This window comes from Perna viridis, chromosome 5 (genome assembly GCF_037379345.1).
Source record: "Perna viridis isolate PV_CMFRI_1.1 ecotype Kerala chromosome 5, ASM3737934v1, whole genome shotgun sequence".
Lineage (NCBI taxonomy): Eukaryota > Metazoa > Mollusca > Bivalvia > Mytilida > Mytilidae > Perna > Perna viridis.
In genome coordinates, this window is record NC_142449.1 from 38,057,979 (window position 1) to 38,085,692 (window position 27,714).

General features: G+C 33.4%; 1 protein-coding gene and 1 long non-coding RNA gene across 3 annotated transcripts in view; one reads left to right on the forward strand and one right to left on the reverse strand.

Annotated features, from left to right (window-relative positions):
- LOC148617397 (uncharacterized) overlaps positions 1-21,483 on the reverse strand; it is a 55,899-nt gene extending 34,416 nt beyond the window's left edge. The window contains exons 1-2 of one of the 2 annotated variants that reach the window (XM_088584991.1): positions 21,349-21,483; positions 18,440-18,744 (exon numbers count right to left, since the gene is read on the reverse strand). In XM_088584991.1, the coding sequence (XP_088441117.1) occupies positions 18,440-18,591 (152 nt within the window). In that variant the 5' untranslated portion in view covers positions 18,592-18,744; positions 21,349-21,483. Of the gene's footprint in view, positions 1-18,439; positions 18,745-19,008; positions 19,024-21,348 lie in introns of those variants that run through there. The other variant, XM_088584992.1, reaches the window with a different exon arrangement.
- A 62-nt stretch (positions 21,484-21,545) lies between these two features.
- LOC148617399 (uncharacterized) lies at positions 21,546-26,842 on the forward strand. Its single transcript, XR_015922478.1, has 2 exons — positions 21,546-22,285; positions 26,765-26,842. It is a non-coding gene; the product is annotated as an uncharacterized LOC148617399 (long non-coding RNA).
- Positions 26,843-27,714: the final 872 nt, after the last annotated feature.

The window sequence follows — 27,714 nt, forward strand, 5'->3', positions numbered from 1 at the left end:
CACGAGCTATACTAAAATGGCAAAAATTCAAATGTTTGTCAAAACGTTCCATTGTACAAAACACAAGCTTCCTCAAATTAAAAAAAAAACCACATCCACACAGTGCTTCGAATATCCATTTTCAAAATAACGTGCCGGTTTTCGCATAAATTGTCAGATTTCTATGAGTTATACAAGATCACGCATGTGCATAAAAGATACACGATTTCATAATTACGAAACATATTTTAAGGTTCGTCAAAAATTGAGTACGAAGAAGGAAAGATACGTCGTTGACGTTAAGATCTACTGTTTGATAGACAAACTATTACAAGATTTTACAATATTACTATATCCAAGGAAATTATTATAAAGAGTAAGGTAATTGCTGTGGTGTATGATATCACGCAGCGCTGTACCAATTAAAACCATCATTTGACGTTATATCAATTTTAAGAGCAATATCACGTCCCTTATATAAACTTTACCATAGAATTTACTCTGAACGACAACGTTGCGATGTTGTAAAACATCTTGCATGTCAGCTTATTCTTTATTTGTTGTGTGTGCTGTAACTTATCTTCAGTTTTTCCTTATCCCCTTAATTCAATGACTTTCTATGCTTTTCTAAACAAGACGGAGCTAAATAACAAGAGGCTCCCAGGAGCCTGAATCGCTCACCATGTTGAATTTTGCCTTTCAAAGGCAATAAATTAAACAAGAAGTTGTCCAACAATTTTGACTCAAGAAGTCTTTGGTAGGATTATTACAAGATATTTTCAACAATTGAAAGTTTTTTTTTTAATCTATCATAGTTTTCAAGATATTGACTGAAAACTATTTTTTAAAAAAAGTCATTTTTCCCCTTTCAAGGGCAATAACTCTTACAAGGAGTCTGAAGACTTTTGTAGTCCTAATAATATGGATCATTTCAGCTATTGAAAGAATTTGGATAAACCTAACGGTTTTGGAGATATATGTGAAAAACTACTGTCTGACCCCTATGTTCTATTTTTAGTAACGGCGGCCATGTTTTTTTTCGGCAAATCGAAAATCCCCACATCAGTTCTATGCAGTACACCCTAAAAAAACATTCATACCAAGTTTGGTTTCAATTGGTCAAGTAGTGTCAGAGGAGAAGATTTTTGAAAGAAATAACATTTAAAATAGGAAAAATTGTTGAAAAAGGGCAATAACTCCAACATGGCTTAACGGATTAAAACCAAAATTTGACCAGAGATAGATCTCATCATACTGAACACTTTTTCCTAGTAAAAATTCAGCTAAACTTAATGGTTTAGGAGATATATGTGAAAAACTACTGTTTGACCCCTATGTTCTATTTTTAGTAACGACCGCAATGTTTTTCGACGAATCAAAAATCCCCACATCAGTTCTATGCAGTATACCCCAAGGAACATTCATACCAAGTTTAGTTATAATCAGAGGAGAAGAGTTTTGTATAATTGTTAACGACAACGACGGACGCCAAGTGATGGCAATAGCTCACATGGCCTTTGGCCAGGTGAGCTAAAAATTAAGTTTTATCGAAATATGTACATTATGAACTAATTTAATAAAAGAGAAATTTGTATCTCTTGTTAACAAATGTTTTTTCCGATTTTTTTTTCATATGTAGTCCGGAATTTGATTACGCTATTAGCGTCCAGAACCACACATCTTGAAAGCGACGTTCGATCTCAAATCGTCAAATATTCAATCGTAAATATCTGTATTAACTATCTTTCGGTCATCCAAGACATATTAATTCCGCCCAAAAGAAATCGTCAACCTCCGGAAAAGTACAATCCAAAGTTATACAGTCTAAACGAACGAAGAAGACTATCAACAATCGTCGTAGACTGAACGATCAGGCTCCATCGACTACAGCCATCAAATGGACCTAAAATGACATTGCTGTCAAACCTTCAGTAATCCATTGTGCACAGACTAATTGTGTACATTGTTTACAGCTCAGACCAGCATTTGCCGTCCGCTACGGTATGTTCAAATCTACCAACTGACAATCAATATGCCAATGCTTCCACCAGTGCAGTACAAAGTAACCCAGAGCCAGAGAACCCCGGTTCAGTGCAGATCCCTGGCCCAATTGTAAAGCAGCTGTCGCATCGTCCCCGACACCTCTATAGAACAATCATGATATGCAAAAAGGATGAGTTAATATAATTTCATCTACAGGTCAAGAGTTGGGGATCCATGGGGTCGGGGTCTTTACAGCTAGTTCCTTGAATAATAACGTAATTGCATATGACTGCGGTATATTAGATACAATTTCTTCTCACATCCTAATTAATATCAAGGAAAAAAGTTGGAAATTGGAATTTTTAGGTTTCAATTAACTTCTAAAATCATCACAGGATCTTGCTATGAACATCGAGTCCAATCAGGAGAAATTTCAGTATAATGGGGTATCTTGTTCCTGGTTAACAAAACGACAAACCCTGTTAAAAATATACATATTTGGACGTCAGCATATTTGATTTATGCTAGCATTTCGTTAGAAAATTGGCCAAATAAAGGCAGAGCACTTTTTAAATATTTACTTACTAGTATTAAAATTGCATCGTCTAGGGGATATTCCGATGGTTGGGTTCAATAAGATGAACAATACCGTTTCTCCGCTTACTTCATGGGGAATTGTAGACATGGAATTATAATGTTATATATATATGTCGCAACTCAGCATGTAAATCCTGTTCAAAATTCTGGACTGCAGTTAATGAGGCAAACTGTTCAACTCTAACCAGGGCTACATTAATACGCTTCGTCGTCCTGTTTAGCCATGTACATTATACAGAAGGGGACGTAGCACTTTTGGGGAGAAAAAAAATGCAGATATTCTAATGAAAGTTCAAAATGTAATTGAAATCACCCTTTACTTTGTTTCGAATTTATGCCGGGCTAAGTGATTTAGCTTACACTATGTTGCTACATTTAGCAGACTTTCCTGATATCGGAGATATATATCAATATTAGTTTCATCTCATTCGCGCTTGAACATGCCATGCATTTATTCATTTACATAAAAATTAAAACATTTCTCACAACCGCATCAATCATAAGTCATTTACACTAAACAAAGTCTGCATAACCTTTTATATCTTTGAGTTTTTTTTTACACAAATCCGTAGAAGTAAATAAAAATATTTTTATGGCGACTGTTAAGCGTATCATATATGAGTAAAAAGGGAAATCAAAATTAATATAAGGGCATTTGAAAATGTTCGGGGATTTTTTTCAGTGTTGATTGAGAGAGTTCATCATTTTGAATATCTCTTCTGTCATTCGCCCTGAATCATAATGACGATTGTGATAGAGAACTGTGTCGAACTGCAGCTGATTCATCATGGATCTACCATCGCTTTTTACATTGATACATGTTGTATGTAGAAGTGTACACATAAAAAATATCTCTATTTCAAAGCTGAACACCTCTGATTCACTCAATGCTAGCCCCACTCTTTAATGCAAATAAGTACAGTATACTTAATACAGCTTTCCAGATTTGTAATCAGTAGTGCTCATGCCATGTGACTTTTTTCACATCCTGTATAGCAGAGCCTATAAGGGAGCGGAGTGATACGAGGTGAATCAGGAAGCCGTTATAGTTCTGCGGAGGAGATTGATTAATATAATGAAGTTGCATATTATATAAACCCTTTTATGCTAACTGTGGGGTAACTGATGAGCATGCGTGAAACATGCTCCATAGACACATCCGCGAGGAAAATTCTTTTGTTCAACCCAAACCCTGCCTCGCTACGGAAGCCCGTTAGTACCATGTGAAGCTCTTTATTTATCTTGTTATAACAACTTAACTAACTTGTTATGACAACTTAACTAACTTGTTATATCAACTTATTGACTTGTTATATCAACTTATTGACTTGTTATATCAACTTAGCTATCTTGTTATATCAACTTAGCTATCTTGTTATATCAACTTACTAACTTGTTATATCAACTTAGTACATGTATGTAAACGATTTAAACGGCCACACCCCAAAACAATTGCATTAAAAATGGACCGAGGAAGGATATGTCGCTTTTATTTTGACCTTGGATTTAGATATTCTGAAATATTAGAGTTTTTAGCACAACATAATCATATTACTGTTATTTTTTTCACTAAATGTCCCATACAACCACATAGCCAATGACAATTGTCCGGCGTCAGATCCCTCAATCTCATTAGATTTCAGATTTCACACAATGCGTATGCTATGCTGTGGGAGTTTATAAGGTCCCTGGTAAAAATACATGACTTGTCATTTTTTTAATCAGGATATAAAATACTTAAAACTTTGTTGAAATGAACTTTGTTCTTCAAAGCAAGTTTACATGATTACAAAAAACTCTTCGAAAGGCAGCTTTACAAATAAGTGCATACCTCAATGAAAACAATTCTACAATTAATTTTCCCATTGAAGAAAAAGTTACCATGACTAATGTATCCCCGATTTCTTAACAACTGCAGTTAAACTACATTAAAATCTAAAGCAATCTTTATTTAAATTTCTACTACTTGTCGAACTTTCAACTTAATCACAATTAACTTTGCCTCTCCATATTTTTTCCAACAAATTCAGTTTTACCAACTTGAAATTTACTTTCTACTCATGTTTCTTATCAAAGGCAGTTCAACTAAATCAAAATCTAAAGCAGTTCAACATGAATTAAAATACAATCAACACTGTTTCTCAGTTTCCATATCAATCAAAGACATTGTAACTAAATATTCAAGCTGTTCTACTAAATTTAAACAAATCTTTGACCCTATATACCTTAGCTAAGTTGATATAACAAGTTAGTAAGTTGATATAACAAGTTAGCTAAGTTGATATAACAAGTTAGTTAAGTTGTTACAATAAGATAAAAAAAAAGAGCTTCACATGGTACTAACGGGCTTCCGTACCTCGCAGAACTGTATATTGAGCATGCTCATCAACTACCCACAAAAGGGTCTATATAAAAATCGAAGATCCTAATGATGAGCGCTACAATTATTCGTGTGAATTGAGAGAAAAAGCGCTTAAATGTACTAGAATCAATGGCGTATACTTATTTCAATCAGTTTTTAAAGATGCGGCAATGTACAGAAACAAGATGTGCTTGTGTCATACACAAAGATGATTTGAAAATTAAAGAAAAATTCTTGATCCGAAACTCGGAAGAAGCTAGATTAGAGAAACGTTATAATAATTTTCATTTATTCATTGCCCGTGATATTTCGCTTTTGTTCTGCATGTAGCTTTACCGTCATGGTATCCCTTTTGTAGTGTTATTTTTTTTAACGTTTCCTAGTGAAATAAAGTTAGGTTTTTCACATAAAGTAAATAACATTTTTTGAACTAACTTGCCTCTGTACTTTGCATTTTCCTGAGTAATATCTCATTAATCTGCACTTATTTTTGAAATACAAATGTAACTGTGGTCGCATTCAGTGATAAATGTGATAGTGTTCTTCCACAAAGAAATCGTCAACTTTTGGGTTATACTCTTAATAATAAATTGTTGGGTAAATAGGTTAATTAATTCCAGAGTTTGCAAAAAAATACTACCGGGTCGAACACGCATGCAATATAATTCATGCTTCTAGTTCTCTATTTTTCTTTGTTTCATATTGACCGCTTTTCTATGACTGCATTTAGATTTATTTCTCATATACAATTACGCAAGTTTTGAGAAACACAAATAGGATTATGTTTTCACATAACTATACATGATGCATCATATGAGTTGAGGACTAGTACCTACAATCAGATATGTCTACGACCCATAGTCTGATTAGATAACAGATACCACATAACAAAATTAAACTGATAATTCATCAAAATTGCACTTTAATTTACAAAATTACAAACGTATTGCAAGGTCACTTTTGATACCTTAGTTACGGAATCAACTGTAATTTGGACTGAAGTACACTGAAAGGTGGCCCAATAACCCCCGTGACAACTAGCGACCGGTGTCTTTAATGTGGTATATTAAGATCAAAGAACCTGTCAAAATTATTGTTTCTCGACAGTGTTTGCTATAGATAACTGGGTGCAAGAGAAATTCGATCAACTGTCTTGGGACAATCTAGTACAAAGTTTTAAATAGAATTATTCTGCTTTTATATAAGTTCACTATTTAAACTTACCGACACGCCAATAAAGAGCACAAAATAATATTAAAAACCGCAACATACTCGCGCATAAATCTTCGCTTTACTGATTTTACGTCTAAATGAACATTTAAAAGTAAATATAAGTTAATTTGAGTAAATTCTTAACCCTACATAACATTTTATTGATTTATTGATAAGTTCTTGTCACCAAATGTATTGTTCTCCTAAGAGTACACTAAACATGGAAAATCCAAGCTAATAATATTGTGTTTTGTAATGGTTCAGAGTTTTGTACCTAGCAATAATTTATAGATCAGAACACAATACCTTCAGTGTAAAAAATGCAAAAACCCATGTAAGGTGTTACGAATAAAATAAAAATAGCTGTTTGAATGCGAGGAAGCATGATCAAAATAAAACGCAAATTCGTGGTAAACATCATTACAAGGTACCATGGTATAACAAAAAGCCACAACTTATAATAGTTGTGGCATCTAATGGGCAAACGTTTGTAGTGAAATGTCCAGTCTTATCGTTTAAGTGGTGATAGCTGGATGAGCAGGAGAATTGTTTGTAGTAATGATTGTAATGAATTAATTTTGTTTCTTATATTGTATAAAATCTTGTTAATATCTTTGTACATGTACTTACAGTTTTGATACATGTAGGTAATGCATTGCATCTCAGTTCTACAGTCGATTGTAAAAGTAACTATATAAATTATGCAGTGGAATGTGTACAATAACCGGTTGAAACTTTGGAACATCAGGGCATTCACAAATGAAATAAGTATCACCTTCATTTTTATTTGTAAACTTATAGTCCCTCAGAAAAAAATAAACCTATATTTTTCAAAATGCAAAGATCTACGCAAAAACTACAAAAAGTTACCTCTTCCTGAATAGTTGACATATTGAGGTCAAAATTACTGAAGTACCCGATAGGACCAATCACCGAATACTTGATGTCATGGAAACCAGACAAACTGACATTATAGCCAGAGGAGTATATTCTACATCATAGACTGTGTATTCAATAAACTGTATAGATACACGTACTTGTATTGTAGGTGGATTACACGAATTATCCAAGATGGAAATTGAAAACACAAGTTTCCTTTTCTTGTTTTATCTAAACTCTTTCATCAAAATTACCACCAAGGTTTTCATATCAACTATTGTTTTCCATTAAGTGATATCTAAGATAGAATGAGCCGAACTAAAGTTGATGATGAACACTGATAGATGACACAAATATATCGTTTGTCACGATCATCAGTTAAACAATACGTTTGTTAAACGGATAACAGATTAAAATTATCCTTAAAAGTTTCCTATTGGTTAAGAACTTGCCCTGTAATATTCATTATACCACTGGTCAAAGTTAGACGATCAAGAACGGTTCAGTGATAAAATGACCGGCTAAGTGATATACTAACCGGTCGTATGATATTGACAGGCTAAGTGATGTAATGACTGATAAAGGAAATAAGTGAAATACTGACCGACTAAGTGATATACTAGCAGGTCAAGTGATATATAAAGACAGTCTAAATTATATACTGACAGACCAAGTGATGTACTGACAGGCAAAGTGATATAGTGACCGGCTTTTTGATATACTAACCGGACGTGTGATATTGACAGGCTAAGTGATATACTAACCGGAAAATGATATACTGAAATGCTTAGTGATACAATGACGGGCAAAGTGATATACTGACCGGCTAAGTAATATAATGATTGGCTAAGTGATATACTAACCGGCCGTGTGATATTGACAAAGTGATATACTGACCGGCTTTGTGAAATACTGACAGGCTTACTGATATAATGACTTGTCAAGTGATATAAAGACTGGTCAAGTGATATACTGACCGATGTGTGATATTGATAGGCTAAGTGATATATTAACAGGCCAAGTGATATACTGACAAGCTAAGTAATATACTAAAAGTGATATAATGACCCATTCGTTAATCTATAATTAAGCAATTTCCATTTTATTAAGCGCTAAAACGGTTAAGATGTTATTGTCAGAGTAAAATCATGACAGAAGTTACACTTACATCTGAAAAATAATGAAAGCTTGTATATAAAAAACCTATTATTGCAACTCTAAACAAATGATAAGTGGATCTTTGTTTTAAAATAGAAATAATGAATATACGTAACTTAAAATAACATAGTGGATTATCGTCGTAAAATTAGGGCCAACATTTGTTTCCATTTACCAACTGGGGTTTCCAAGTTATGGATAGGTAGGTACATTGTATGCAAATTATTATTATTATCCTTTTTAAAAGTTTTCTGGTAGGAAGTATACTAAATCCAAAGTGCCCGTAGATGTATAAGTTTTGAAGCATGTTTCTTACTTTAACAAAGTTTGTCTTTACAGGAACAGAGATTTAAAAAAAATAACTATTCTGTGAAACATGCACTCTGAATGTTGAAATATCACCAAGTTTTTGTTTGGTTTTGTTTTTATACACATGTGTAAATTAGGATTATTGGATTCCTAACATCAATGCCAGAAGAAATATTTTAATACAAAATATTGCTTTGGATGCTTTTATAGCTGCTTCCAAAAAAATCCAGTACAAGCAATTTACCAAACATCCACTGAAAGATATCGATTTCAGTGCTAGAGTCAATGTTAAGAAAATGTCCACATTCCACATGGTTGCTTTATATACACTACCTGGATCGATCCACATATCTTACGTTACAATTGCGCATCTCTTTAATTACAGATTTATGATTCCAGTGGAGCCTAACTGAACTCTCGTTTTGTTCTTTTGAGATTGGTTGACAGATTTGACGAGTAGGGTCATCAAGTTCGGTTTCTCCGATTCCATTCATCGTTTATTTTGGTGTTTTTTTTTCACTTATTTCATTAAGAATTGTATTCAATGACTGACGCCATGTTAATTGTCTAGTTTCAATTCCGGACCATTTAGGTTACAGACCACCAATTCAACCAATGAGCATTTGGAACGTACGCAAAAATAGTCCTACGCAGAAATTACCCCTGTTCCTCATAGTGCTGTGAAAAAAGTTCTCATCTCATTTAAAAAATTTGAACAGTTTCTGAAAGGAAAAACATTTCTGTACATTTTATAGGTGCTTTTTGCTTCTTGTGATGTGAAGCTTAATCTCCATAATGATTTCTAAATATACCCCTATCGTGTGAAAACACTGGGATTTCCCATGCTATTTATAGACACTTCACTTCCGGTGACCAGTACTGCACTGCAATTCTGCTAACCCCACGTGCCATTCTGAGGATTGTGAGCTGACATATGTAGAATCATGCTGATATAAAGTCCTCTGCAGGTTAAAGTTAAGGTAAAGTCCAGAGAAGCCATTGAATATTGCATAGAAGCCTATGGGAAGTGGAATTAGTGGTTTCTAGCCTTTAGACGCTTAAGTGAACGCATTTCCGTTATAATTTAAAACGTTTCGCGGATACTGCATATTAATAAAAATATTGGAATCGATCGACCAATAAAATGTTTCGGGGCCATGGATATTTTATTGGGTCGGTCGTGGGAAAGGATACAAACACTATTTAATATTTTGCCTAGCCTGTTCTATAGCTTAGAAAAATAAAGCAGACAATAATGACCATCTCATTCAAGATCAATCTTCTACGGGTATTCCACGATATAGTCATTCAAGTAAAAAAAACATGTAAGGGCTAATAAAAGCTACTTTCCTTCTTGGTTTTCAAAGTTTTTTTTTACTCCTAAATATATACATCGATAATTCGATACATCCTCTATCCTACATACCAACACCTAGAAGAGCTGTGATGTACTACATCGTGTACTAAGTTACAACCCAAGATTATTCCAACGAGGAGGAAAGACCCTGTCAGCGAAAGCTGTAATTTTATATAGCCTAGCTGGCCGAGTGGTCAAGGGCGCTGGACTTTGTGCAGGCGGTGTTGCCATAGATGTCACAGCGGTACGAGTTCGAGTTCCGCGGAGGGAACGACCAAAAATTGCATCGCAAATTTGACAGTTCTAACATCGTTGGGAATTTTTCAGACCTTTCTATACGTTTAAATATCTTCCCTGTATCAATTTGATCCGATGGAGCAGTGTAGCGAATAGAGACATGCATCATTAATTTGATTCTCTATCCTACATAATAACATCAAAAATGATCTGTCACGTACTACTATACATCGTGTACTAAGTTACAGCCCTAGATTTATCCTACGAGGAGGAAAGACCATCGAAAGCTATATTTTTATAACTACCGTAACTACGGGGCGCCGAATGGGACTTGATAATCTATTTTGTGAGACAAAAGTCTACTCACAAAATTCAATTCTGTGTCGCAAAATTCAATTTTGTGTGACAAAATTCATCTCTGTGTCACAAAAGTCAATTCTGTGTCATAAAATTCAAATCTGTGTCACAAAATTTGATTCTGTGTCAAAAAATTCAATTTTGTGTCACAAAAGTCAATTTTGTATGCAAATTAATTTACAGAATCCTTTTTATGTGCTAATTAATTCAAAATGTGCTGCATCATGTACACGTGTATTACAAACTTAAAGCACACACTGCAATACAGTGGATATGATTCGAATGTGCACGGTTATAATAAAGCACATAAGTGAAAGAAATATCGGATATCGTAATCGTATAACCCACTGTGCCACTTAACCTTGAATCTAAAGATAGATTATTTGAGCGTTTGTAAACAAAAGGGAAACGAAAGTTTGACACGTACTATGTCGGTTTTTCATCTCGCCCGACCTATTCCACTGAACCGAATTTCGTGTCATAGATCAATAAAATCGGAATGAAATAAGGAATCTATCTGTATCTGGCAAAAAATCGTGAGGGATAGTGGAACAAAATAATATTTCGCCGACTTTGACAGATTAACAAATTTCACCGCACAACACATTTCTAATATGATTTTCTTGGCTAATCTGACATTTCGTTTTCTTTCTCCAGCAAAATTTGGGACACATACATTAATACAAATTATCTTGTCAATTTTTAACAAATTTGGTTTTGATCAACAGGTCGGGCAAAGCATTTTATAGTTGAATTGAAAGATGTCAAGAAATGATCACGTGATTGACCAGGAGAAATCCCAATAAATCGAAAGTAGAAAAATCGCGTATTTTAAAACCTGTCTTATCAAACAAATTTAATAGAAACGTATAACAGCAATTTTAGTCATTTTTTTACAGTTTAATGTAGAAACAACTTAAAAGATTTTTTTTTAATTTCACTTAAAACGGCCATAACCGTTCTGCGTTGCTCGAAGTAATCGGAAATCTGCGGTTACTATATCCAATGAGAAACATTACAAAATCGTGATGAGAGAATTCATTTGCATATTCAAAGGATTCAAAACTAATTGACTTTTGTGACACAAATGACTTATGTGACATAAATTGACTTTTGTGACAAAAATTGACTTTTGTGACACAAAGTTGAATTTTGTGACACAAAATTGAATTTTGTGCCACAGAATTGACTTTTGTGACACAAAATTGAAAATTTGTAGTATTTTATAAATTTTGTTAATCTGAATAATTCATTTTTGTTGAACAAAATTCACTTTTGTCTGTACAAAATTGAATTTTGAGTACAAAACCACAAGAGTCCCATTCGGCGACATTCGACTTTAAGAGAGTACAGTAAAATCCAGCTAAACCAGTTAACGAGACATCACATCAGTTTCTATAACTTTTGAACCCGTGTAAACCTTAACCAAACAAAACTCTCTATCATGTAGTTCTGTTTAGATAGATTTAACTCTATATGAACCAACGATTGATTTAATACTTTGGCCTGCTCAAGCTGTGAGAGTTGTTTATCCTGGTTGGTTTCACTTAAGCTGTAACTTGATGACTTTTCATTCAAAATTGTCAACTTTCCTTTCATCAGTGGTAACATCCCTTCAGCACCTGCGTATGTTATGTCAGAGCTTGCCGAAACTACGCAGACTTTTTGTATCGCACTAGAACTCTAACAAATAGGTTTCTGGAACAGGGTTATGTTGCTACAAGGTTGAAGTCTCCACTACAGAAGTTTTATGGTCGTCATCATGAACTGGTGGATCGTTATGGTGTATCCATCTCCACCATGAAAACTGATTTATTCAACGGGTCATAGTGTTCTTTCCTCGTTTGTCTGCCCCGGACTTTTTATGAGCAACTCGGCGTGTGTTTCCAGAAAAACAGAGGACGCTTACCCTACCGGTGCACCTGGTCCATGCTCCCAGTTTTTAGAGGAGTCCGAGTTGCTCATTTGCTTTTGTTACTTTCTATGTATGATTTTAGTTACTTTATGTTCTTTGTTGTGTATGTCTGTTTTCCATGTCTGGTCTTTGTCCCTGGATTACATTCTTTTGATTACCCTATGACCTTGGTTCCCTTGATTACTCTTTAAACAATGAAATTATTTCAAAACATATATGTATATACTCGTCAATATCTTACTTTTGTTTGATAAAAGAATTTGACCAATTCAGCTTAGGTATCAGAAAATAAATCAAGTATTGAAGTGATATTTATGAAACATCAACACATTTTTGTTTAAGGAGCTACCATTTGATTTTTAAGATCAAATTATTACATCATTATCCTGTTTTATGTCATATTTGAATCTATCCCCCCCCCCGCCACACAAACACACACATGTCCTTCTAACAGGAAAGGACTAACTAAATGCAGCTTTTCAAACCACATTTTTTTCAAAACAGTCGTCTGAAGAAGCTTTATCAAATAAAGTTATCCATCTATTTTGAGTAGCTTACAAACAAAATAAAAATTCTTTTAATCAATTATTTCTTTATTGCTTATTTAACCTTCACAATATTCAAATATGTAGCACTAAGATTTAAATAAGAAGGGTTAACCAATATAAATATTCAACTTGTGACAAATATGGCGTTTTAACTCAATTTGTAGAATAATACTTATATAAAATTGAAGTTTTCATCCTGAATGTTTGGATATGCAACATTACATTCATAACTGATCTGTTTTAAAAACATTCTCATAATCAAATACGTACACTAAAGTGCAAGTGTCGTTAGAGACACGTGTGAAAAACAGTTATACAACACAAAAGTCCTGAATTCGTATGAAAATGTTTTATGTAAGAAACTTAAGAGTATAAAACTATAATAACTGTTTTATCACATTTAAATATGATATTCGTGAGTATTCGTTCTCTGCATCCTTTTAGAAACGCCATTGAACATTACTAAAGTAATTGAAGAATTTTTATTATCATTTTAAGCGATGGCATACTACGATAATTCTAAAATAGGAAGTTAACAATTTGTAAAAATAAAATCACAGTAATGTAATACAGTCTTCCACTGAATAGTTAATTTTGAGCCGAATATTTGTGATGGAAATGTTACAGTTAACAAAAATCACATCACCCGTATAATTTGTGAAATCATATCTGTGGCCCGGGTGATGTGACGATCGACGTGATCAACCCTACATGTATACTTTCAGTCCTTCCGATAGCTAGTTTTAAAGGAGTTGAGTCCAAAGTACCTAAACCGGATAAACGAACAGACACACGAACGGGCGACAGACTAAAAAAAGTAAACAGCAGATGCAAAAAAATATGTAGGAAAATATGCACTGTTACAAACAAAATGTGTATGTCAAACGGTACAGATGTGACCATTTGTATAGCAATAATTCGAATTTTTTTGCTTATTAGTCATTATTTGTGGTATTGGATTATACTGTCTGAGATAAAGTAACTCAATGGTAGGACACATCTTTGGATAATCAAACGCATTGTAGTAATGTCTGGGTTCAATATTTCAGCTATATCCAGGCGATCCCTTAATATAGTTGAAATATTGCCGCTCGGGCGTTAAACCCCAACAATCAATCAATCTTTTTTAAGGGACCGTTCATTATGTATCGAAGTACTCTGCCTTTTCAATATGTCTATCTACCCAGCAGATCCATCAGCAAAAATATTTGATGGCCCAGTTAATTGTTAAAACCATCAACTTTATCTTTAATTGTCATTCACATTAGTTCGTATTGTATTCAGTGTGTGGTGTACAATAGCTAATTGCTCTTGAATAGTTCGTATGGTGAATAATATAGGATTAAATTTTCAATTTTCAAAGCATTAACGGGTTACTGACAATGGTGTTCTTTGAAAAAATGTTATTTTGAATATATAATACAGAAAATGAATGGTACAAAGCAGATAAAACTGTTTTACGCTTTTATGTTTCGTCGAAGTGATGGTAGTCATGTTGTTTGCGATATGTACATGGGAATTTACACTTAAATTGTAATAAGTGTTATCGCCGAGGTCGTGAAAGGTGAACTACTAATCATGTAAGCATATCGAAACGTAAACGTGACGTGGCAGATAAAGGCGGGCATTTAAACCATATAAGGTATAAAACCAGTCAGCTGTGAAAAATTTCCCACGGTTATTTACAATAAGAAAATATGTTTTTATCTGTTTTGTCCTGATAACCGACTAATATCAGGTGTGTTTTGCTAAACTTATTACTCACGAATTACATGTATTTTGATATATCTGACTAGGGATTACATGTCGAACTAAGGGTAGCATTAGGTATTCATTCTGTAGATTTTTTTCCAAGATTATATGACCTTCTGACAAGTTACAAAAATCATCTATATAGATAGCACTAAGATTAGTACAGTTAAATACAGTAACTTTGACAATAGTGTTTTGTCAGACGAGTGTACTCTGTATGTCAAAATAATACTAAGAAAGCTGAAAACGGACTATATAAGGGTTTTTCTATATACCTATATAAACCAAGCGTCCCGAAATGTAGGGGTGAAACTATATTCTTTGTGCTGAATTCATGATAATTTTGACCTATCGATATCAGGGGTATTATTTGCATTTCCTTTGGAAAAATTAACTGTGAATATTTGTTTTTTAAATGTATTTTCACCTCACCATGATATAGTGAACAATGGCCTTGGTATAACATAAAACAACCCCAAACAAACAAACAAAAACAAATAAATAAATATGAAACAAAACAAACAAGACAAGAAACAAAAACAAATAAATAAATAAAAAACAAAACAAACAAGACAAGAAACAAAAACAAAACAAAACATAAGAAGAGGCTCCCAGGAGCCTGAATCGCACATCTAGTTGAGGGCAATAAATTTAACAAGAAGTTGTCCAACAATGTTGACTCAAGAACACTTTGGTAGGACTTCTCATAAGGATCATTTCACTAATCGAAAGTTTCTTTCTATCTATCATAGTGTTCAAGATAATGGCTGAAAACCGTAAAAAAAAAGCAATTAAATGAATTTGGCTAGACTTTACCATTTTGGAGATATACGCGAAAAACTACTGTCTGAATCCTATGTTATCTTTTTAGAAACGGCGGCCATGTTTTTCGACGGATCAAAAATCCCCAAATCAGTTCTATGCACGATACTCTAAGAAACATTCATACCAAGTTTGGTTCTAATTGGTCATGTATTGTCAGAGAAAAGTTTTGAAAATTTGTTAACGATGGACTACGACGACGGACGACGAGTGATGGCAATAGCTCACATGGCCTTCGGCAAGGTGAGCTAAAAAGTAACAACAAGAGAAGAATGATCACTCAAATCTGTCATTTTAAACGACGACCATTAATGCCTACCCGAAGTGGGCAAACAAAACCATACCAATGGTCTTTTTTCATATTCATATTTTCGGAATGCAAGTTTGCACAAAGTTGGCGGTCTCATTGGCGAAACATTTCTTTTGGAAACTTTAACTATTTTCACTTTGGTAAATACAAATATACCTAAATGGTTTGAAATAAGGTACTTAAAAGTATCCAAGTACTTACTGTAACTCCAATAGATGTTATATTTACATTTGAAGTACAATGCATACTGCAAGCAATTGCTCCAGTAGGGGGACAGTAAACCAGTCTGTCGGGTTAATAAAAAAAAACGAAGTCAAAGTCGGGAATATGAAAACGGACTATTTAAAGTAAAACAAGCATTATGAGCAACACCAGTGTGCATTAGATTTCTGTTGTATATGTCCATTCTTTTTTGGCTAGCCTATTTGGGTACGTTACTAGACTGAGGACCAGGGAGACCTCGGGAGTGAGACCTTATACAAATGTTTGTTTCTTCCATCGCTTGTTAATACTTGGGTTTTATTCTGCATTGTATATTCCTCAAACAACTAATAAATAGAACATAATATATTTGTATCAAGATTTTATGTTATTCATTTAAAATGTATTTGGGTCCCATGCTGTCAGAAGTCTATAGGACGGTGAAGGTAAAAATCCAGACACAGTTATAGTACATCTCTGAAAAACAAGATGTCTTACCAACTGTTGGAAATCAGTTTTGGCCAGACATGTACTTTAGCATGGATTATTTGTGAATACTCTTGTAAGAAATATATTCAACATAAAAGGAAGATATATTGATATGATTCAATAAAGTTTATGATCTCTTTACAATATGGTGGAGATGTCGCAGTTTGAAACGGGCGAGCATCATTTTGATGTGACATGGTTAGCCCGATTAAGATTTAACCACAAAATGGATAGTAAAGTAGTAAAATATTAATTTATGTCTTCAAAAATGATTAAACCAGCTGTATATTTAACCAGACGGAGATAATCCTCTTAAACCTAGCATTAAAATTTATTTTACAAAGCAACGAAGGGTAAAAAACAGGTGTCAAATTTGTTTACTACATATCACAATGTTTTGATATAATTCGAGAGATAGTATACATCTTAGTCAGTTGATATCGTCACTTCGAAGATTCTTTGTTCCTCATACAGTCAAAAGTAAAAGGTATTTAAACAAATATGTGATAAAATAAAATACTAAAAACTATATATATATATAAAGGTCTGAAAAATTTCCAACGATGTTAGAACTGTCAAATTTGTGATGCATATATACAGAAAAGTATCTAAATCAGTATCACATGAGTTATTACTCCAATGGCCATCGGACCGCGGGGTGATATAGGTCAAAGGTTGATACCACATGTAATACAGATTTTGACATGTCATGTTCATTATATCAAATACTTTAACTATACTTCAAGTATGGTCCGTGAAGAGAAAAGGTAATAGGGTACGCGATATAGATCTAGATGTGTGATATAGGGTATGCGATATAGGGTAAACAATATAGGGTTTAAACAAACACTTGTAATGCATTGTAGAAAAAAGATTGTATTTTGATTTAAATATATGATATAGGTTTTAAACAATTACTTATAATGCGTATACAAAAAGAATGTGTATTTCAATCTGAATGTATGTTATAATGATATATTGGATATTTTTTACCGTCGACAGTTTTCGACCAATTATTCGGTTTGCATTGCGTTGTATTTACTGGTTATTTAATTATGCATTTATGCATAGACAGTACATTTGTATGTATAAGACTTCGAGTATTTAATACTGAATTCCGAATCGCATGTATAACTAGATTCTGTATACTGTCAACAGTAAAACAGGAAAAATACGCCGTTTGGCAGTCTCAAAGTGAGGAGGAAATGTTCCTCTATACATTTTCTGAAAAATTGATTATCAAAAGAAAATATGCAATCTTCTAAATTCTTTGAAAATGGTCATCATTTTATCAGACATCTTTGATTTGCTTGTAAAAGTTGCAGTTTCACTGAAATAGTCGCATAAAATGAACAAAAATAATTTTCATAACCCTGCAAGACTTGACAAATGTCGATTTGTTAATTTCTTTCGCTAGACAGTGCGACGGGGATTCATTCATTGCATGTATGTTGTGGAGAAAGCCAATACACTTAAGATTGTGACCCATTAATTTCTGGAATGAAAAAAATCTTCACGCATGGGTCTTCAATAAACATTAAGTAGATTTATGCTTATATAATGTAGTATGATAAGAAGATTTATCATATTTTCCATGTAACTGGTTTTAGATTTCATTATATTTATATGACAAGAAGAAAAAGATGTGCAGATAATGACGTACACACAATGCACAGTTGTGACGAAGGTAAGGCTGAGGTATCTTAGTGATTAACCCGTTAAAGCTTATGCCAAGATGTGTTAACCTGCACTGTAGTAACCGATTAATCCCCAATAAGCATACGATCAAAGAACACATGTATTACTTAATACATGGGTGTAATCCACAACAAAGAGTGTCGCGTGGATTGTACCACAGCCTTCACTGCGTCAGGTAAAGCCACATGTATTTAATATTCGGTAAAAGTAATATGACTTAAGAATTCCACACATCAAAGGAAAGGAGAAAACTATACAAAAACATGCATTTTACCTCATGCAGGTGTCACATGCAGTCACTCGTGAATTATTTTTTCCCTGCTTGATATGTAAGGCATAGAAACGGTCCTTTGGAATTGTATAAAACTTAATGTACTCTGTTGTACCATATTCTTGGTATGCAAAGTGGGTGGTTTCAGAACACATGTAGAAATAATTGAGTGCATTTAGTCTATCGTTCCAGTGTTAGAGTACACTAGACTCTCTAGCTGCTATTGGTCTATGGCATGCAATCATATGACAAACATACACTAGATGAACGTAGACAGTCACGTTGAGATATAGATATCATTGTTTACACTGCAAATAAATACAAATACATGAACTGTAACGTTGGATAGTGAAGGAAATTACTCTAGAAATGATTGTACCTACGTGAAATAACTACAACCAACAACACAAAAAAAAAAAAAAAACAAAAAACAAAAAAAAACAAAAAACAAAAAACAAAAAAAATAAAATAAAAGATGTAACCCAATTTTAAGACACCCTGACTTACACACAAACAAATAAAATCATTCAAACATAAATCTAAGTTTGTACCAATTGAAAATATTTACATACCACCATCTTTCTGTAATGTACATGTATCAATCCTATAATATAAAGAGTATTTGGTTCAAATGCTGCTGGTGAGAGGTTTCATTGGTCCTTGAAAACCAAAATTTGCAATAGTAATATGATTTAGAAACCACTTAGTCGGGACCTTATGTTCCCGGGGGTTTCCACCAGCCAAAAAGTCAGACTTGTCTGACTTGAACTGAATCATTAACCGAATTTTTCTGTAACACAAAATTCGAAACACCTTTTAACAATGAGCTTTATTCCTTGTATTAATTATCAATGGTAGTCATAATAATGTAGCTCCTTTGATATATTCTTTGGTGCTGGATTTGGCTTACTATATCTCTAAAAGATAAAAAATGGGGATAACCCCAAGTGTTCGAGAAGGGAGAACAGGTTGTCTTTGTAAGACACCCACATGCTTGATCTATAAAGTACCCGCCGGTAAAGAAGAAGAAATTATAAATAAATTAAGTTTTTTTTTAAGTCATCAAGGAAACATTTAGTATGCCACTTCATGTGTGATAACTTTTTGTATGAGATTCGGAAGATTGAATTAAATTATTATCAGATCAAATATGGTCGGTTTTCTATTCTTCTAACTCGTTTAATAATTAACTAAATACACTAGAAAAAATGAATAAAATTGTTGATACAAATGTATGAGTTTTATCCGGGATTCACAATTCGTTTATCTGTTTTATTCAAAAGATGACACACGATTTAACAAAAAATATATTATGAAGATGGCAATCCTGTACTAGTTTGCTTTTCAGTAAGACTCTCATAACTACTCTGTATCTAATCGTACCATAAAAATGCCCATTTAACATATCATTAAGACTGTCAACTTTGCATATGATTGCAACTGTAAAAATAGTATAAGTCTATTAAATACTTAAAACAATTTCCATGTACTACGAAATGTCATTCTCATACCCGATAAATTTTCAGCAATGAAAAAAAAACTCTTTCAATATATCAGATATATATAAAATAACTTCTTATTTTATTGTATTAGCAGATCATATATTGCAGTTTGAGCGACTAAAATATAAAACAATTATATGTTATAATTCTGATGTTTTGAATATTAGTAATACACGGAATAATACAAACTAACATATCTAATATGATTTCAGATTCTACTAGAGTTACATTAGGCTGTAAAAAGCGGAATATCTTAATTAGTCTTTAAGCTAGTACTGTAAATATATTCTGGATTTAAACCAACCCAAAATCATTTTCAGAAATCACAACTTCCGTTAGGACAAATCAGAGTTCAAATTTGTAAAGAGAAAAAATTGAAGGCGACACGTACAGGTATCTTAGAGAGAATCAAATAAATGCTTATATGCATCGCCCATGTATCTGAAGAACGCCACATTAGGTACCAGTCTTGTACTGCATATCCCTGAGCGGGTGTAAAACATGGAGGGTATAAACATATAGTGAGTTTTCTTTTGGTCTTTTGACATATTATTGTTTTGTCAAAATGTTATGAACAATGACTTATAAAATAAAGCAAACATAACACTATAGGATGACAAACTTTTTGTTATGAAAACTTTACATTATAATATAAACATGTCCCTCTGAAAAGGTTGGTTTGATGAGTGCAAAAAGATAGTGAAAGTTCAGAAAATGGCTATTTATAGTTCAAGATTACTTTTCTGTCCGAACTTCGTGACCGCATCCTCCCGGGGAAATTATTTTTTCACGTCCATAGAAATGCTACATAATTGAAAGGTTTATTGAATCAATGTAGATATTCTTTAAAAAAAGTACTGAGACCATTAGCGTTGGATGGGCAGTAAATATCCACTTTCCATATTTATATGACTTCGTCATGTGCAGTTAGAGTTATGTCGCTTTGGTCGAACATAAATTTCTTACATATTCGTCATTTCGGTAAAATTAACAAATACAGAACCAATTTAGTACACTGTAACTCCGTTTCAGAGCATAATAAGCCAGGTCAATTGCTTCGGCATCACTTAAAGCTGCAGTAGCTGCCAAATTTGTTTAGCTTTGATTCAACTGAATTTTGCTGATTCATTGAAATAAGTTAGAAGTAATGCAATTGAAGCAATAAATGTCGATAATACCTACAAAATATTGTGAAAACAGCATTTTTTTTTAATCAGAGAAGATCGATATCGCTCTGCTCTAATTATTTTCTTGCCATTACTTCCGAAAATTGCTGACAGGACATTCACCTGGGTTAAAAATACTTTAATCTTGGTAAAATAATAACATTAATGGCTTCACAGGGAAGCACGTGTCTTGTTTTCGTTTCATTTCATCGATTTCTTGGTTAGTTTTCAAATAAATAATTACCATATTTAAGCCACATTATATCACAATACGTAAATTTCAAAAAGATCCTTGCATTATATTGCCGTTTTTTTCTTTTACGGCTTGAGTCCGTCGGTCTTCCTTGCCGTTGAATAACCACTTTCGCTTTGCAGTCAAATTTGTTATGAAAGAAACGACACTTACAGCACATGCGCGGATTAAGGTTACCAGAAGCCATTTGCAAGACAATAAATATATAGACACCTATTTCATGTGTTTAATGCATTCTATTTGTGGATTTCAAATGAAATTATTCATGTAAAGTACAATTCAGTAGAAATAATTCAACGTTAAGGAATATTTCAACAGAAACAAGAAAATACTATAATGACAGATAATGCAGCTTTAACAAAATAATCAAGTCAGATTCTGTTCTACCTACACCCTGTCTGACGCTAGTTGACCTTCACTTAAATGAAGAAATTGTCTCATGTTTCTCCGACAGGTACATTATTTGTTATGATTATCGTTAGGCTCTCGAAACTGCGTACTAAATGCAAAATGGTCATTTTTCATTTCTATACGAATTGACAATTTATGTGGGAGACATTACTACACGCTGGTAAGGCCTGGACTAATGGTCTATAATGAACAGATGGAGATAAATACCCACAAATCACAATATTTAAAAGGAATTCACACAATTATCACCGACCATATATACAAAGCAAGCATGAGACGACTTCTAATACTTTTCCTTTTGCTTACGGTACTACATGAGACAAATTTAGAGGGTACCACAGGTTATTCTGGTGGCAAATCAGAAATTGAAATATGTGATGAAGAAGGCAATTGTTATACCACATCGGAGAGTGGAGGCATATACATTAAATGTGATGAAAATGGTAGAAACTGTGAAGAAACTCGCAAAACTAAGACATGCAACGATGGGATCTGTAAAAATGGCTAGTTAAATCAGGTAAATCTATACGTATTAATCTTTTACCACAACTGTTTGCATCTTCTACTTTGTTTAATCAATGAATGTTGTAGATATACAATCGTGCTGGAGATCATCTACATGTACGTGCTGTAAGCTAGACGCTCTGGTCCCTCCGTTTTTTTTCAAGTCATTGCTTCATTAGAGCCTCCAATAAACAAAATAAACAACACAAGGGACCCGTTTTGTAAAGTAGCAAAATGATAGGAATTGCAAGTACATGAACTTGATACAAATTTATATAGATCTACAACATGCGAATTAGAAGTGACATTCGCAAGTTTCTCAGTGAAATTTGCACACAACTTCCATTTTCTTGGTACATTGACATATTAATACAAAAATTGAAGGATCGAGTCAAAGTTAATTTCAGGTATCAAGTATAGTGGATAATTATTTATCAAAATGATAGTTTGAACAGCTGGGGACTTTGCTCAATGAGACGACGAATAAGGGGTATTATTCGGTCAAGTTGAGATACATGCATGTTTAAGTGCTCAAATGAAAAAAAAAACATTAAAATTCTCGTATAAAACCAAAGTGTAATAAGAAATGGGTAAACACTACACTAATGTAAGATATTATCATTTGGTCAAGCTCTTAGGCTAAGGCGCATTTGTTCAAATGAAGAATCTTATAATTGAAAAAAAAAACAGGACAATTAAAGAACATTTTAAAAAGAATGGTGTGCAGATGCAACACCATCAAGAAAGGGTTCCAAAATATTCACGATGTTCCAAGAAATAGCCTGCTACAGTTACAGGCAAAGCAAAAGTGTAAGAGAACACTTGGTGCCCTAACATGACACTCTTGCCTTAAAAACATTCTACCATTCGTGATCACTGGACCTCTGTTGAGAAAAACTCCACACTATCCAAAACCACCTTTGATATTTTGTAAAGTCCACTGCAGAGCGTTAATGTAAATCAAATATATTTATGTAAGCCTTTCACAAGCGTTGTAATGAACATATGAGCGATCAATCAAATGGCCCTTACTTCCTGTGAGTCAACACTTCAGATTACTAAACTTTGAAAAAAATGCAAATCCTAATCGTGGAACAGAACACGATCTTACAGAGAGGAAGCGGGAGGGGTAAAGGAACCGCTTGGCTTACATCCACATGAAATTTATAAAAAAAAAATATTAAGTTCTACCTGTTTTTATTTCTTTTCATACCAAGCTCGAGCTAACGAACAATAAGCCAGCGAACAATAAGCACGGTCATACTAGCGAACAATAAGGCAACGAACAATAAAAAAGCGCGGGGAAACTCCAATATCTAAAAACCATAGAACATAACAAAGCCACAACGGACTTTGCCATTATTTATGTATCGTTGGATATTTTCGTAATAAAATTTTTGACACTATTGTGTTTTAACACGTACTTCTAGTGTATTTCAAATTGCTTTATTGAAACTGAGATTGAAAACTTTTGAAAGAAAATTTTGAATGCCTTCATAGACATAAGATATTAGTTTGCATACTTTTATGATTAATTAACTAATTTTGGACCCTGGTTTAGGGCCGATTTGTAAATATCTAGATCTGACATTTATAACTCTGTCAACTTTAATTGTATAACTCAATTCAGTTACATAGAAACAGAATAATGTTTAAAATAAACAATTCTCCTTCTATATAGATACAAAAATGATTAATTATATTCCCTTATTGAAAAAAAAATACACACAAACAAAAAGAAAAACAAATGAAATAAAAATAAATTATGAACCACAACTGTTAAATTTCACTCCTCCTCGAAAAAGCATTTCTATAAAAGTTAATTCGTAACTAGAATGAAAAAAATAATGTGTTGGGGGATGCTGATTGGGGGGAACGATCTATATGCACATCCTAGAAATTTGATGTTTAACTAACCAATAACTCAGCCTTTCATTGTCCTTATAAGTATACGGCTACGAAATATTTGAAAAGGGGTCTCCTGCATAAAAAATACTAAACTGCCCAATTTAAACCTGACTTCACAAGAACAGTTCAAATACAGATTCTAGAAATTTGCATGTGAACTAACTGGTAGGGTGATAACCTGACCCATAATAGAATAGAAGTTCACCACTTAATTTATGAGTTTGGAAATGAACCTTTCTCCCAAACTGGAAATTCAGTTGGCAAAAAACTCATGAGGGGAACCCCTCTTTAAGGGGTCATAAAAAATTTCCTACGGAAAAACTTTTACAGACCATTCAGGATCATATGCACACCCTGGAAATTAAGTGGTGAACTAACCGGTATGGTGACTAACTAACCCTAAATGGCTTGTAAAAGCTTTGCCGTCGGAATTTTTTTTATGACACCTTATTTCTTAAGTTAACTTTTTCTTGAAAGTGAAAGCATTTGAATCTCCGTGATTTATTTCGATTCTAATTGGACAATAACGGTACTTTTTATATTTCCATGACCTATTACGGTAACCTTAGACCCGCCATATTTGTCCATATTTGGCTGTACACTTTACGCTATGTTAGATGCTATAGTCGTTTCATAAAAAGGTCACAGTGTTCACACATGGACAGGTACAATGTTCCATTCAATGCCGATTGTTATTGTTTGGTTCTATACATGATGGCGGAAGTGGCACGTGGCGAATGCTACCGAGTATGTGTGTAACTAAGTGGTTTTTACGGAATACAATATAACTTTTCTAAAACATAACGTTTAATATCTTTATCAAATATGAATTTTATGTTCATTCACGCTACTGAAATGAATGAAAACAGCTGATGTACATCGGAATTTTTGACTGCTATTTCTAGACTTAACATTGAATGGATCTAAAGGCGACATAACTCCATTAACTTTAATTGTATAACACAAATCTGTTACACAAAGAAAGAATAATGTTGAAAATAAGCAATACCACTTCTGTAAAGATACAAAATATATAGATAAGAAAAAAATTCTACCCCACTTTTGTCAAAACACACGAACAAAAACATATAAAACGAAAAAAAAATGAAAAAATACACGAAATAAAAACAAATAATTACCCGTCAATATTAAATTTCATTCCTCAAAAACATTTCTATAAAAAGTTAACTCATGACTAGAATGAGAAAAATAATATGTGCGGTGGGGGTGGGGGGGGGGTTCTATGCACATTCTAGAGATTGGGCGGTTAACTAACCAAAAATATTGAAAAATCAGCCCTTAATTGTCCACAAAAGCTTAAGGCTACAAATTATTTTATAACTACTTCTAAAAGGGTCTCTTGAGTAACGTAAACTGCTAAATTCTAAACGAGACTTCTTCAGAACTGTTCATAAATGGATCCTAGAAATTTAGAGGTGAACTATCCGTTAGTGAGACTACCTAACCCCAAATGGCATAAAAGTTCACCACAAATTTTCAGAATATGAATCGTTCTCCAGAACTGGAAATTCAAAGTTGGCACAAAACGTAACCAAAATATCGCTCGGGATCAAATAATAATGCAGCATAAATGGTCAGCCCGTGGTAAAACAATGATAAAATGGAGTTTCCGTGATTTATTTCTTAAGTTAACTTTATCTTGAAAGTGAAAACATTTCAATCGATGACGAAAAAGAGCCTATCTAACAGCCGCCATTTTTTTTAATTTCAAATTTTGATCATTTTTTTTTCTTCCCAACTTTTTTGCTTTTGTAATTCTGTTAGTCTAAGAGTAATCAAGGGAACAAAGAACTTACAGTAACTAAAATCATACATACAAAGTAACAAAAGCAAATGAGCAAATCGGACTCCACGAAAAACTGGGAGCATGGACCAGGTGCACAGGTAGGGTAAGCGTCCTCTGCTTTTCTAGAAACACCCGCCGAGTTGCTCATACAAAGTCAAGTCCGGGGTAGACAAACGAGGAGAGGAAAACTATGATCCGTTGAATAAATCAGTTTTCATGGTTGAGATGGATACACCATAACGATCCACGAGTTCATGATGACGACCATAAAACTTCATGTAGCAACATAACCCTGTTCCAGAAGCTTATTTGTTAGAGTTCTAGCGCAATACAAAAAGTCTGCGTAGTTTCGGCAAGCTCTGGCATAACGTTTGAGTTGTAATATGAATACTCCATACGCAGGTGCTGAAGTGCTAACTAAGTTACAGCCCTAGATTAATCCTACGAGAAGGAATGACGCGGCCAGCGAAAGCAATATTTTCATATAGCCTAGCTTGCCGAGTGGTGTAGGGCGCTGGACTTTGTGCAGGCGGTATTGCCATAGATGTCACAGCGATAAGAATTCGAGTCCCGCGGAGGGAACGACCAAAAATTTGCATCTCAAATTTGACAGTTCTAACATCGTTGGGAATTTTTCAGACCTTTCTATACATACATAAATATATATATATATATATATATATATATATATATATATATATATATATATATATATATATATATATATATATATATGTTTAAAACCTTGAATAATGATTTTTTTGTATATCGTTTCAGGCTACAGCAATATGATCACATCGAATGACATGAAATAAACTGCTGTTTCAAAAACAATCGAATTAAAATGGTAAATTATCCCTGGTTATGAATATTGTTATGATGGATCTTATCATAACAATCACATTTCCCATGCATGTAACACTATTTGTCTAAAATTGCCACGACCACAATCTAATTATGCATACATATACCAATAAACATGCCAATACCAAAAACCTTAATGCACTTGCACTCTTGTGCGAAATTTCAAGAACTCAAAAAAAAAAAAAAAAAAAAAAAAAAAAAAAACTGAAAGGAACAAATCCTTAAACACACACTGCATTCTGTAAGGTTACCTTAAATAACAACAACGACATAAGCAATAAGGTCAAGACCTTTCATAAACATCAAAGACCTTAGTTTAGTTTAAACATATTTTATTTGCGTAATTATGCAAAAGGGATTAGATACAAGTTAGACAAACTTATTAAGTCTTCTCCCATATACAGTGTGTAACAATACATATTGAAAGCATGCAAAAACAATACAATAAATATATAAACATAATATTGACATGATATAACTAGCAAATATTGTGATGATGTGATGATGTATGTGGTTGTTTTAAATATACTTACAGTATCAATGATACTGATTATACAATATGGAACCTCTTAGATCCTTTTATATAATTATATACATGACTAAAAATTATTGTATTTTGCTCATCGGTAAGAACCGGTTCACCACACGTTAAGGTACTTAAATTTACTCGACAATTTTCCGGTAACCAATTTAGATTAATAAGGAGTCTGTTTCTAATATCAGAATAATGAGGACATACAAAGAAGAAATGATTTGAATCTTCAATGCTAGCACCATATCGACAGGATGGATCAGTTATAATGTTAACTCTCGAGAGATCATAATTTAAAAAGGAGGCCGAACATCGTATTTGTGTTAAAATA